General features: G+C 45.2%; 1 protein-coding gene across 2 annotated transcripts; it reads left to right on the plus strand.

Annotated features, from left to right (window-relative positions):
* Positions 1-2,579: 2,579 nt before the first annotated feature.
* Positions 2,580-13,527, plus strand: MEOX1 (mesenchyme homeobox 1). 2 transcript variants are annotated; one of them, XM_005139857.3, is made up of 4 exons: positions 2,580-2,665; positions 8,001-8,761; positions 11,462-11,634; positions 12,452-13,527. In XM_005139857.3, exons 2-4 carry the CDS (start codon positions 8,311-8,313, stop codon positions 12,572-12,574), a joined length of 747 nt encoding a protein of 248 aa, XP_005139914.1. In that variant the 5' UTR covers positions 2,580-2,665; positions 8,001-8,310; the 3' UTR covers positions 12,575-13,527. The 2 variants fall into 2 exon arrangements, with proteins under 2 accessions (XP_005139914.1, XP_033926092.1); XM_034070201.1 differs by lacking the exon at positions 2,580-2,665 and having other exon boundaries at positions 7,982-8,761.
* The last annotated feature ends 950 nt before the right edge of the window (positions 13,528-14,477 follow it).

A 14,477-nucleotide genomic window follows, 5' to 3' on the forward strand; every position in this document is an offset into this window, starting at 1 on the left:
GTCCCTGATGCAGACCCCTCTCCTTGTAGCCCCTTTCTGATACCAGATACCTGTTTTGGGCACACTTAGGGAAACAAATCTGATAAAAAACCATGTCCAGAAAAAGCCTAAGCACAGCTTGTGCTCAGTGTAGCAGTATAATCACAAACGTACAAAAAACCTCACATGTGCCCAAGCTGCTGTGCAGCACCACTCCAAGACACACTACACTGCTATGGATAACTGACTGAGGCTACTTACCCGACTCAGAACACATCAGCCAACTTTAGGAAAGCTGAATTAATGAGAATGGGGAAACGGGTATTTCTCGAAGAGCCTGGGAAAACGAACGACGGCTTCGCACTGCTCTCCGAGCTTCCCATACCTGAGACCTAAACGAGACACCAACAACCACTGAGGACACCTACACTGCTTCCCGGCCATGCCCTCTCCACCCCCCGCTGGCGGTACAAAAAGCGAGCTCCCGTCAGCCGAGGACCGCGGGCCGAGACAACACCGCCCCTCAGGCGGTGGAAGCCGAGGACCATAACGGCAACATTACAAGGCAGGCACTGCCATGGCCGCTCGCCTCACCTTTGTCGACTTCCATGAAAGCAGAGTTCGCGTCCAGCTCCTGCTCCCCATAGCCCCGCATCGGACAGGAACGACTTGGCGCTGGCAGCCATACCGACCGCTTCAGCTCGGACGGGACACCTGCGCATGCTCCGCTCAACCACACCGCCTCAGCGAACGCGCAATACGCACGCGCAGCCGCCACACGGAGCCGCCACTACGCACGCGCAGTAGGCAGTACGGAGCCCCCGTACGCAAACGCCGTACGGAGCCGCCGTAAGCAAACGCCGTACGGAGCCGCCATTACGCACGCGCACTAGGCAGTACGGAGCCGCCGTACGAAGCCGCCAATATGCACGCGTAGTAGGCAGTACGGAGCCGCCGTACTTAGCCGCCGTACGGAGCCGCCGTACGCAAACGCCGTACGGAGCCGCCCTACGCAGCAGCCGTACGCAGGCGCCGTACTGAGCCGCCGTACGGAGCCCGCCACTACGCACGCGCAGTAGGCAGTACGTAGCCGCCGTACGCAAACGCCGTACGGAGCCGCCATTACGCACGCGCAGTATGCAGTACGGAGCCCCCGTACGCAAACGCCGTACGGAGCCGCCGTAAGCAAACGCCGTACGGAGCCGCCATTACGCACGCGCACTAGGCAGTACGGAGCCGCCGTACGAAGCCGCCAATATGCACGCGTAGTAGGCAGTACGAGGCCGCCGTACTTAGCCGCCGTACGGAGCCGCCGTACGCAAACGCCGTACGGAGCCGCCCTACGCAGCAGCCGTACGCAAGGCGCCGTACTGAGCCGCCGTACGGAGCCGCCACTACGCACGCGCAGTAGGCAGTACGTAGCCGCCGTACGGAGCCGCCATTACGCACGCGCAGTAGGCAGTACAGAGCCCCCGTACTGAGCCGCCGTACGGAGCCGCTGTACGCAAAAGCCGTACGGATCCGCGGTACGCAGCCGCCGTAAGCAGTCGCCGTACTGAGCCGCCGTACGGAGCCGCCATTACGCACGCGCAGTAGGCAGTACGGAGCCAGCCGTACGCAAACGCCGTACGGAGCCGCTGTACGCAAACGCCGTACGGAGCCGCGGTACGCAAACGCCGAGTAACCCTAAAAAAATCGCCGTACCCTATTTGCCCCGCGCATGCGCAGTAGCAATTTAGGCTCGCGCATGCGCAGTAGCAATTTGGCCGGCGCATGCGCAGTAGCAATTTAGACTCGCGCATGCGTAGTAGCAATTTTGGCCGGCGCATGCTCAGTAGCAATTTTGCCCCGCGCATGCGCAGTAGCAATTTTCGCCGGCGCATGCGCAGTAGCAATTTAGACTCGCGCATGCGCAGTAGCAATTTTCGGGTTTTGAGATGCTGGGTCTAATGGTGTAATCCTAACCTAACCCTACCCTGAAACAGATGGGACTCTATTACAACAAAAACTCAATGTGAAAACGTTGCTCTCCATCCCACCTCAAGACACATGAAGCACACACTCGAGTATGAGTGTAGATTTGTTAACCTAGACCCACAAAAACAGTTTGAAAAGGTTTAATGCTCTGTTCCTATCTGCTCCTTGGGGATGCCACAGTTCCTGTTTCTTTTGTGTGGTCTGATGAAAACAACAGATGAGTTTTACAATCTGCCAAAAGCTGAGCTAATTCTGGATTTTTCACAGTATTTGCCCATCAAGTTCTTTAACCGTTCCTTTGCTGATCCTAAAAAGTATTCTGGATTTAATAGAAAGCTTCTGGTGCTTTGGACCTACCTTGTTCAGGACATTCAGCTCTTCACGAACTAGCCACAACAGTGAGCACAATGGGAAGACAGGACTCGTGATAAAAGGATGATTTATCAAAGTTATTGGCAAGTGATCTTTCCTGTCTGAAGGATTAATGTTGTCGTTGAGGCAGTGCTTGCTTTTATGACCTTTCAAGGAAAGGATATTCCTCATCTTTACATGGCACTGGGCCTCAAATCCAGAAAAAGAACCTGAAAGAGGAGACAGACAAGCAAGGAATACAGAAGTTGGTGTCTAGACTTGTAGGCAAAGATCTCTTCTCCCTTCGCACAGCTTAGAACACCGCTGCCGAAACAAGTGAACGTACTTTGCACCTCCTGTAGTGTCAAGTCTCAGAACATGGATGTATGCTTACCTGGTTTTCATTTATATTCATTTCTTAACAGTAAATAGAAACCAAAGACATGTTTCAAACAAATGGCAGAGGAAAGCCCCAGTTAAGTGGGAACAGATCCAGGGTACAAGAAGATGAACACATCTGCCTACCTCCAGGTTTTACTGCATCAAGTTCCACAGTTTCAATGATAACAGCACCACCAATTGAGCGCTACCTGTCAAGTTTTTAGGCAAAAGACATTGTCAGTGTCTCTCTGCCAGAGGTTCTTTCTCCACATCTCAGATAATACTGCTTACTTGTCTTCTGCAGACTCCAGTTTCTTCTCATCTACTTACAGGGTTAGATGAATTGGCAACTACTTCAATAAGAGGAGCAAGGATACTAGTTTTATCCTGGACCAGGGAAAACCAAACTGAGTAAGACAAAGATAGAGCTTATTTATTCTATAGAATTACTGCAGATGTAACTGAGCTTTTCTGCAAGCAAAACCATTGAATCCAGTTAACCCAAGGCTGCCATCACGTGCTATTAACTCCTATCGCACCTTTCACTTAAACCCCAAACCCCTTGTTGTAGTGAACATAGTGATAAAACCAGCTTAAAACCCAAAATAAATCACAAAGAAAAAAACCCACACAACCCCCCCCCAACAAAACGAAATGATCTGTCAAACAAGAAGTGTTAAAAATGACAGACTATGCATGCACTGTGTGATGTGACTGAGCAGTTGCCAGCTAACTAAGTTTCTTCCTTTTACTATTCCTGCAAACTTAAAGCTTGCTGCCTCTTTCTTCTGCTTTCTCTTCTACTGCTTTCTGTCCTAAGATAAATTATCATGTGTCTCTGCACACATCTTGATGTTTCCTGTACCTGAAGCAGGTTCTTTTCACTCCTGCAAACCCATCAAATTTAATGAATACCGGAAATATTGACTTAGTGCTAAGAGAAACATTAGCATTAAATTAGAAGTCCTTGTGGTGGTGATGCCAGGTTCCCATAGGTGGAGCTGGTCACACACTGGGTCTCACTAAAACACCAGATGAGGCTGTGGAAGGAAAACAGCTTTTCATAGTCTGCTCAGTGGTTTGACTGCACAGTTTCTGTCAGCTAACAAAGGTTGTACCAACACCCTCCAAACTTACAGGGAATTGTACTGCTAAGGTTCAGAGAGAGCTTATTCATGAAGCAAGTCTGCAAAATGCCCCTAAAAATGAACTTCAGGGATGCTGAGTATTATGATCCATTCTTTCTTTAACATACAAAAAAACTGCCCAGCAGATGAGGCAAACCCAGGGCCAGCTCCAGTCTCCCCATCCTTCCTCTTCCCTGTCAATGCCAACACACTATTTTAGCTACACAGCGTCATGAAAGCAGGACAAATATGACATTGCCATATGACCAATCCTACATATGAGAACAGTGCAGGAGGAGTAGCTCAGTGAATAGGCAACAACAAATTTCCTCACATTGCAGTCACTTGTGTGACAGAAGATGACTTCCTAATGGAATATTGAACTGTCTCCAGGAGCATCTGCTGTGCCAATGAGTGTAATCTTGTACCACTATCAGTGCACTTACCACAGGGGTTTTGCTGATACAGCGCTTCAGGCAGCAGTATTAATGTTTTCTCATCTCTACCTCTGAATATCTTGTTGCAATGGCTTTTAGCCTTACATCACATTCATTCTTTAAGGCCATGCTGCTATTCAACAGATACACAACATTTGGAATAGGGGAGCACAACTCACACAGAACCTGTTGGAAACTGAATTTCATGATCTGCAGTTCCCTTCAGAAATTATTCTCCCTTCTTTACTGAGAGAAACTACCAACAATCCAGCTTGGTGCTAGTGAATTAATCCCTAACACTGCAGCTGAAAGAGAATTCCTAGCACCAGAAACATGGTTAAGAGGCTGCAGTGATCAACTTAGAGGAAATATTAAGGGTCTGAAATACATCTGGCTTGTGTTTAAGATGGCTTAGCACAGATAACACAGACTTTTAAAACATGCTGGAATAATCACTCCCCACCTGCACAGTGCCAACATGTCAGTTCGAATGAGATGGAGTCAGTAAAAGTGAGAGCTCAGTCTAAACACGAGGAAAGAGTGAAGAATTGGCTTCCCAAAGGGAAAGTGGAAGACTAAAACTGTGGCAAGTACTCAGGGCTGGGCAATATCCTAGAAATTACACTGGCACAGGGTGCCCAGAGAAGCTGTGGCTGCCTCATCCCTGGCAGTGCTCAAGGCCAGGTTGGACACAGGGGCTTGGAGCAGCTGCTCCAGTGGAAGGGGTTAGAACTCAATGAGCTTCAACCCAAATCATTCCATGATTCTATGGAAATGTCTAATAGGGAAAAATAAAACACCCTACCTGTAAGGAGAGTAAGTAACCCAATAAACTGTTTCCACCTCTAACTAACTTCTGCCTTCTGCAACTAAGCAGCAGCTTCCTGGGTTTAGTATTGGCTGTTTGTTGCACTCCAGCTTCCTTTCATCAGTGCTAAAATAACATATGGTTAATAATGAAGGTTCTTCCATGTACGAGGAATTCCCCAGGCTTGGCCCAGTACCCGCATGAAGGAAAACTCCCCAGTTACTTCAGCTGCACACAGGGCAGGTCAGAGGGGTGGCATTGCTTCGGATTTGTTAAACACACAAGGTTCTTTTTTAATGAAGGCTGGTGTTAATTTGCAGTTTAGCAGCTCATACAATTTCGATGAGACCCTGGTGCCTAGAGCTTCTCCATGGTGCGTGTAAGCTTGCCTTAAACAAGGCAAGCATCCAGCCAGCATTGGGAAGCGAAGTCTTTGCCTTGCGAGCAGGGTAAAATCTGTCATCTAAGAAATCATTTTGCATTTGAGGTGCAAAAGCACCAGGCAATTGTACTGGGGCAGGTGCAGCAGAAGCAGAGCGAGACCAGAGCTCCTGCCCCGCAGAGCCCCTTTGTTCCAAGAAATGGCACAAGCAGGAAGGTGATTGAGAAGAGGACCACATTCAAGTGGGATGATGTTGGTCAGGTCTGTCTTTATTGAGAAATAGCACTGCCTTGCCAGAAAAAAAGAGAGATGAAGCCATGGCACAAGTTTTGCCATTTCACCCTCTTGCAAGGTCTCAGGGTGGGCCAGACCTCAGACAGCTGAGAAATGCTTTCCTGGGGGAGTCAAAGAATGAGCTGATAGAAAAGCTCAGAGATAAAACTCCACTTCCCAGCCTTCAGCTTGCTATGGGAGCATTCATCACAACAACTGATCTCCACCCATGCCATTTTTTCCTACCCAGCATAGTGCTTGACTGAAGAGATGTTGACTTTGCAAAGGTTAAAGGTGACTGCCTCAACCAACAAATGGGATTTAGCAAGAGGGAAGGATTGTTGTTCTTTCTTCTTTCAGGAATGAAGTGTCAGGAAGATGTAGGGGTCAAACAGGCCCCTGCTGAGTGCTGAGCGACAGCACCAGCTGTGGAGGGTGCTGTAGTGATGCAAGACCCAAGGGTTCTCACATTTGGGAAGGGAATGCCACCTCCTTTTCCCACATCTGAAGTCAGAGGAATAACAGAGAGAGCTCCATTGGGAAAACACAGTCCAAGCAGTTTGGAAAGCAAAGTGATGTGCAAGAATTGAGTCATGCCCTACAGGCAGACCTCTGGCTCAGAACTCATGGTGATTCCCAGATGGGAGCCTGAAGCTAGTCCTGGCTGAAGTGAACACTAGCCTAAGGGTCAATCCTTCCTTCCCTTCTATCCCCCCCAAGTATATGTGCAAGGACATTGATGTTTGCATAACTACCTAGGTCTTTTTGTAGTCTGAATGTAGGGCTGAGCAACAGCAGAGCTAGGCTTGAGTTCCCACAAACCCCCAGTAGCCTGTGTGACTGAAACGAGTGTTACACATGTGACAACACACACACAGACTGTACATGAAATGCTTTGCATTGACAAAAAGGTCAGGACTCCGACTTCAATTCTGCAATGTTTGAAGTATTCCTAAATTCATTATAAACTGGTCTTTCAGAAGAAGAAGAGCTTTTCCCCTGCCAGTGAGTAGGAAATAGGTTTGGGTGCTTGTTCTCTAATATAACACAGCAACAGATTTAAGTATTTAGGAGAGTTTTTCCTAGAGGATTAATTAGGTCTCAGATGTTTAGTGTTTTGCAAGGAAGTCAAGGTTCACGTGATAGAACAGGAAGATCTGGACTAAACGCACTTGATTTCTTAGGCCGAGCTGTAAGAACCAACAGATACATCAGGATAAGCGCAAATCCCCCCTAACCCCACCAATTCCTTGAAATTCTGAATTATACAGAAGGCAAGCAGAGGTGTCACTGAAGCCCCTGTGACAAATGAAGGCTTCGTGTCCATCTGCTGAATGCCTGTGCCTGTGAGAGCCCACAAAGCTCAGCACAAATAGTGGGAGAAGGGAAAGATGAGCACACAACATATAGCAAGGCCTAGTGGAGTAAGTATTGGGAATGGCTGCAAGCAGATTATAACACACACACACATGAATTGTCATTAAAACCATGGAGAACAACCCTGAGAGAAGCTGCAGCAACCCTGGAATAGGAGGGTTTGGTCATTCCCAGCTGCCACATTACTGTGAGAAAGGGATTGAGAACAGATTCGCTGTTAATGTGTTTTCAACTGTGATAGCTCTGGGGTCTAAGAATCTGCTTTCTGTTAGGAAAACCCATAAAACTTTCAACAGATGATGAAGAACATATCTTCCATTGGCATAAAAGCAGATTTCCTTGCAGGAAGGGGTGGCATATTGAAAATCCCCTAGAAAGTAGAATACAGGAAGAATAACTGCCACTGGCAGCAAGCTCCAGCTCTCAGCAAATACACGTGTTACAAAGCTAACAAAACAAATTGACTCAAGACCTTGCATCTGTGCACAAGCCAGGTTTAATACTCTTTTAAACTTAAGATTGGGCCTTCAATTGTCTATAATCAGTGAAGTCCTTTCTGACTTCCATTTCCCACTTTAGTTGATGTCTCTTGAATTCTGTGTTAGGGCTTTTTCCGAAGCCAAGACTTGGGGGATTTTGTTAACAGTGCAATAAAAATAACTTCCTAGTGTCAGAGGGGAACTTTAAAGCCTTTTTTTGTGTGCTGCTCTGTTCTTTAAGAAAAAAAAAAATACAGACATTGTTTCTTTAAAAGGCTCCATCTGCAAATCCCATTAGATGTGCATATAAGGTTTCGGATGATTAATAGTTGCTGCTTTGCTTTGGTTGGAGGACCTGGGTGCATGTACATTAACCCCTCCCTCCCCTCTCTCACATTTCACTTCACAAACTTGTCACTCTCTCCCCAGCACCGTATTTAAAAGTGTTTCCCTCATGTCCAGCACTTCACGAGGAAGGAAGCTCCAGGCCTTGGGAAGCAGTTCAGAGCAATCACTGCCTACACCTGGTTACTGTTCTCCAGTCAGGACAATGAAGACATTCAGAAGAGTTCCCAAAGTAACAATTCTGCAACAGCCTAAAACCCACAAAGAACCTTTTGTTTAGGGATGAAATCTATTCTGTAAGATTTGGAAGATTTCCCTTTTGCTCCTTTGCTGATTTTGAAGCCTGAGCTATACCCAGTCACCAGCACTGGTGTGTGAACAGGATTGGAAGCACATGGATCCCACCAGCAGCAGCTGCATGCGCAGTCCACAACCTCCTGCCCCACTCTGGGGGTGCCTGCGGAGCACCCCCATGGATGTGACCACAGCTTCAGGGCTGAACCACTACCCAGCAGCATCATTCTCCTTCCATCAAAAGTCAGATTTTGCTGCTTATCCTGATTTCTCAACTTCCTGCCTGGTGACTGCTCCCCACAGCTTCCCACACGAGGAGCGGACATTTGTGGAGCAGCATCCCTCTTTCCAACACTCTGACTGGCATTTTGCAGCAACTGAAGCCAGAAGACGACTCAACCCAGGACTGGCCTTGGGTTCTGGAGAGTCAGAAGGCAGCAGCCCAAATCCAGTGAGTGCAGCGGTGGGTATGAATGAAGATGGTGAGGTACCAGTAAATACTACAAATGAGACTGAGAAGAAATCATCTAAAAGAAAAAAGGAGAACTCAGGTAGGTGATATTCAATCAGGGTTGTGGGATAGCACAAGCTGTAGAGGAGAGCATCTGTAAGATCAGGCATTAGGAAATAAAGCTGATGAGGAAAACACTTGGTAATTCTTGACTGGGGAAGCTTACACAATAACACTGAAACTAAATGGCTTATTCTTTGATGACCTCTGGTGTTTGTATCCCACTCCTGCAGATCTTGTGTACTGAACCAGGCATTTTACTCCCCAGCACAACGCACATTTGCTGTAACTAAACAGGAACCGCATGGTGCGTGTACACTGAGCTGTAAGTCCTAGGATGGGGAGCTATATATTGCATACCTGCCATTTGTCCAAGTGTGAGAAAGCTGCAGTCAAAGACAAAGATCTCTCACCTTAAGCTGCCTGTGCTAGCTGGGAATGTTATAGTAGGGTTTTGACGTCTCAGTTGCTGGTAAGAAATACAAGATGTGAAGTCTCCCTTCAGAGAGAAATTCCGTTTTGGTCTAAATATTCAATGTTTTTAAACTCAAATTACCTACAAAAGGTTTTCCCCATCAGGACAATGTCCAGCGAGACAGAAAATGTAGACAGTTTTCATTGTCATCCTAACTAGCAAAATGCATTCTACAGAGTAACAGGCAATCATTTCATAGTTATAGAAACCTCTGCTTTGCTGCTCTCTCAAATGAAGATATGTGAAATATGCATAAAATTGCTTTCTCCTAAGGAAGCTGTTAAAAATTAATAGGCTTACATACATCCATTTGCTACATTCATTTACAAGCTACAGTGGGCTTTTTCCCACAACACTGCTATGAAGTGGAGACCATATTCCAGTATTCCCATTTTACAGGTAGAGAACACAGTGATAAAAGTGTTTGTCTATTTATTTATTTATAGGTTTTGTGGGTTGGCTACAGAGCAGCAACCTTTAACCCAGCCTTCACTTCTCCAGGTGTTTTCTTTGGAAAGCCAGCTTTGCCAAATTTAAGTTCATTTTCCCAAAACACAAATGTAAAGAAGTTTAGAAAATACATAATCAAAGTGAGTGATACTTTTGTTAAAGCATTTGCAAGCCATGGGAAAACAATGATTTCAGTATACTCAGATTAGAGGGATAGCCTTATTCTTAAAGAGACTGATTTAAAAGCACATCTCCCTGTTTTAAGTAGAAGGCAAATGTTGCTTCTATTCTCTATTACCAGCACCCTCACATTTTCCTGTCATACTTGCTGCTGTCCCATATAGTTTTCATTATAGGGGAGCTGTAAGCAATGACATCACTGAAAGGTCTGGTGTTTCCTGCCTCTAGCAAGTGGTGCTGTCTGTACACGTTATTACTTGAGTGAATGCAGGACAATGAAAACATCCCAAAGGGGATTCCATGGCTTTTCATTTCACTCCTTTCCTTGCTTACTGGACAGCAGACAGAATTATTTGATACCCCTCCTGCAAGCTTTTCCTTCCTTCTGTCCCCAGACAAAATAGAAGGGGAAAGTCTGAGCAATTTCATTGTGGTTTCTTTCACTTCTACAGCTGGTCCAGAGCTGCAGCTGGACATAGCACACACTGACTGGTTATTCTAAGTAGAAGATAAGTCTTTTCTCTCCTCTTGAGAACCTTCCTAGATACCCAGCATCTCCTCTGAGACTAGGCTAGTAACGAAAAATATCCTGAAATCACTTCAAGACAAAACCTACAATATAAACTATTTCCTTTTAGCTGGTGCCTTATCCACCACAAGTTTCCCTGAGCCGCAATAGAGACACAGCATTACCATGATCTGTACCAGTGCATGCAAAACCCACTGGCTCTTGCGAAGACCCTCGTTATTACACAACACACAGTGAGGGGTTTGGAACATGGCTCATTGCAGAGTTTTCTGAGAAGAGTCTACGTCAAACACATTTCTCAGACAAATAAGCAGAATGTTATAAAAGTAAGAAAAAAGCTTGTTAATCTAAAACTTCCTTTGAAGGTACAGTAAAAACATGCAAAGAATGGTTTTCTCATGGCAATAACAGCAGTTACATCTACTACAAGTACTTGTGGGTAAACATGCACACAACCTTCCCCTCCTCTACTGTTTAGATGCCATATTCAGTCTTGACTTCACAGGCTTGCCAAGTGACCTGAAGGTAGAAGTTAACCTTGTGTTGGCTCTTACAGTTGCCTCTGCTGTCCATCCACAGCCATTAACATGTCAAAATAGAACTTCAACCAAGTTTGCCTGACTTGTCCTAACTTGTACTTGTGTTACGATGTACTTGAAGTTCTCAGATCTCCAAATATAGTACTGTAATACATCATAGAATCTGACAGCTTTATTTTATGGGAATGAAACAGTACAGAAACAATACAAAAAGTGCTGGCTTTATTGCATGTGGCATGCTAGATCAAGTGAGAGTGATAATACAGATATAAGGAATGAAAGTTAAAACATGGGGAAAGAAACTATTTTGATGCAATGATAGCATGAATGAGAGCTTCTTTCCCATAGCTGCTCATTTCTGATCTCACAGACTGAGGCAGGCTCTGACAGCACCCAATTCTGTGCTGTCCAAAGGCTGACAACAACAATAAGTCATACTGAGCTTGAGAGGGCACATGCAAACTTCTTAGAACCTCCATTAGTAGTTTAGCTCAGACCTCAGCAATACACAAGTTCATAAAGATCAGTGCAATTCCAAATGACACAATATATGTGCTTGCCTCTTAGAATCCCAGAATTCGAGCACCAAGGCAGAACCAAGCAGCAAATCCCGGAAGGAAAGGACAGCTTTCACAAAGGAGCAGCTACAGGAGCTGGAAGCTGAATTTGCCCATCATAACTACTTGACGAGGCTCAGGAGATATGAGATTGCTGTGAACCTGGATCTCACCGAAAGACAAGTAATGGATGAACCCCTGCTTCCCCAGCTTCTTCCTCCCCCACAATTTCTCCCTAAAGCTAAAGCAGATCTGTTACTCAAGGGTGGGCTTTTGCAATGGCACAGAGTAATTTCAATACAAAGCCTCCACATTCTTTTAAAACACATTTGTTACAAGTTTCTGTAATAGTTAATAAAAGTAATTCTGCTTATCTGACTAAAGACACCGATATCTACCAAGCTGTTGTTTACCAGCACTCATTGGTACATATTGAGCTTACAGATGGAATATAGATACCACCTTAGACTGCAGTTACAAGGAAGTTATTAGAATGATATATGTTTGATACATGCATTCTGTCTGTGTCAGAAAGTATTTTGGGGGGATAGAGAAAGACAAAATTACAGAGTTCTGGAGAAGGATATTTCTGTTCTCTCATTGTGATCTCAGGGTTTCCTTATTAAAGCTAAGTGAACAATTTAGGAGCTGCTCAATACTATCCACATCACAGTTCCTGAAGCATTAGATTGGATGGACTAGATGTTAAAAGAGATGCACTGTGCCCATTGGATTGACACATTTAGTTGACATAAGGACAGATTCTAGGCAAAGCACTTATACTACCTCTGTGGGTCTCAGGGAAACATCCACCTGGAACAGTTTAGAAAGGGTTGCTCCTGCCTTTGTTAGATGGATTACCTCAACTTGTGAGGTTCCTTTCACCTTTTCTTCTAGAATTCCACACAACATCTGTCTATGAATACTTGCATGTGTGCATAGGTCTGCTTATACAGCTGAGATTGAGGCAATAAGTAATCATTTCCTTGTTATCACTCAGGTCAAAGTATGGTTTCAAAACAGAAGGATGAAGTGGAAACGTGTTAAGGGTGGGCAACAAGTGTCGCCACATGAACATGACACAGAAGATGTGGACTCTGCTGCCTCCCCCAGCTCTGACTAGTCCTTGCAGCAGTGAGAGAGAAGCATGGAGAAAGTCAGTCATCAGAAAGTGGATGCAACACTGCTCTGGTTCAGCTACACCACGAGATGATCCCACCTGCAAAACCTGCAGCCATGACTCTTTAACAGGTATATGATACTACAGAGGCAACTAAAGAACACAACAGAAACAAGCCAATGGAGGGCATGATTCTGATCTTGTCTGAATTAATTCAGCTCTGTAGAACTTACTACCGCAGATGTGTCTTCATAATAAAAGCTAACACTGAATATGAACCAGGCATCATGTTGTGTAGGCTCTCAAGCACTCAGAAGATACAAGCTATCAGTCAGTGAGTGATAATGCAGCTGTGCCTTTCCCTCATCACACCTCTTCACTCTGCATTCAGACTTGCCCAGGTACATTTTCGTCATGCCTTACTTTAGAAGAAATAGACGCTTTGGTAGTCACTGATTCTTTCATGCAAATCAAATTGAACACCTGTATGTAGGTAGTGAGATTACAACATAAAAACGAACCCAGAACTAGATATGCAGAACTCTGCTTACCAGTTGCAGAAGAGGTGGCTTTCCCATTGACGCTCCAAGAGACGTGCCCTGTTGATGCAGTCTCAGAGGGACATTTCTTCCATTCTGACTGTAAATCCTGAAATGAAATGGCTAATCTGAATTGCAAATATCTTTTCCAAGAAACCATATCCCGACAACTGTAACCAACTGTCCCAGCAGGTACAGCAGAGATTAAGCCCTGTCATTGGTTTGTTTTCAACATTTCAATCTAATTTAACTAAAGGAAAACTCCTTTTTAGTGGTGCATTTCTTTCAGATTCATGCAATCTCTCTGTAAATCCACAGTTTTCTTTGGGAATTCAGGACTGTCGGAAGAAGCAGAAAAATGTTACCGGTAGTGATTTAACTGACTTTACTGTCTACAAATTCTTGTTTCATTTTTCACTGGAGACAAAACTTGCCTTCCAATAAACACATACATGTGTATAGTTAAGTTACGTATTAAACTATCTGTTAATCTGGGTATTATGTGGATTTATACTCATTACTTACTGTCTACTAGATCAGTATCCGGATTTATGAAATGTACAGTTATGTGACCAGTGTCACCCTTGAGAAGTGTGGAGGGGGAGAAACTGCACCAGTGATGTTTCACAGGGCCTCTGCACATCCTACACTGTCAGATCCAACAGTCCCTAGAAGAATGGGTTACAAGGATGCTGGAGAGGGGCTTTTCATCAGGGCCTGTAGTGATAGGACAAGGGGTAATGGGGTTAAACTGAAAAAGGGGAAGTTCAGGTTAGATATAAGGAAGTTCTTCCCTGTGAGGGTGGTGAGGCACTAAACAGGTTACCAAGAAGTTGCAAATGCTCCATCCTTCAGTGCCAGGTTGGACCCAGTCTTGGGTGACATGACCTAGTGTGACATATCCCTACCCATGGCAGGGGGGGTGGAACTGGATGATCTTACGGTCCTTTCCAACCCAAATGATTCTATGATGCTAATTCAAAGCTCTCACTTTCTACCTCCTAAGACCAAATACAATAATATCCTCCAGGGTCTAGGGAAGCAACACCAAACATTAATTACTCTCTACTGAGATGCTGCTCTGCTGTCAATGTAATGTGGAAGCAAAAGCTAGCCTACCATTTTCCTCCTTTCACTGGATATACTTCTCACTTGGCCAGAAAAGCCTAATGTTTTGCTAAGGAGTACGAAGGTTAACACACACCAGATGGCAGAGGAGCAGATTTCTGTGGAAGCTGGAGAAGTGCTCAGCTGGAAGAATGAACAGAGGTTTACTGCATTTCACAAAGGAACAAATCCCATTGAAAGTCCTGCTGCCTCCTAAAGGTCTGCAGAGCTGCTGCCCTGTGTCATGGAGCATCCCATGT

Source organism: Melopsittacus undulatus, chromosome 17, assembly GCF_012275295.1.
Source record: "Melopsittacus undulatus isolate bMelUnd1 chromosome 17, bMelUnd1.mat.Z, whole genome shotgun sequence".
NCBI classification, from domain to species: Eukaryota; Metazoa; Chordata; class Aves; order Psittaciformes; family Psittaculidae; genus Melopsittacus; species Melopsittacus undulatus.

Coding starts and splice junctions, on each gene's coding strand:
- MEOX1 (XM_005139857.3), top strand. CDS start 8,311: ATGGATCCCACCAGCAGCAGCTGCATGCGCAGTCCACAACCTCCTGCC. Junction 8,762..11,461: donor AAGAAAAAAGGAGAACTCAG/GTAGGTGATATT, acceptor CTTGCCTCTTAG/AATCCCAGAATTCGAGCACC. Junction 11,635..12,451: donor TGGATCTCACCGAAAGACAA/GTAATGGATGAA, acceptor GTTATCACTCAG/GTCAAAGTATGGTTTCAAAA.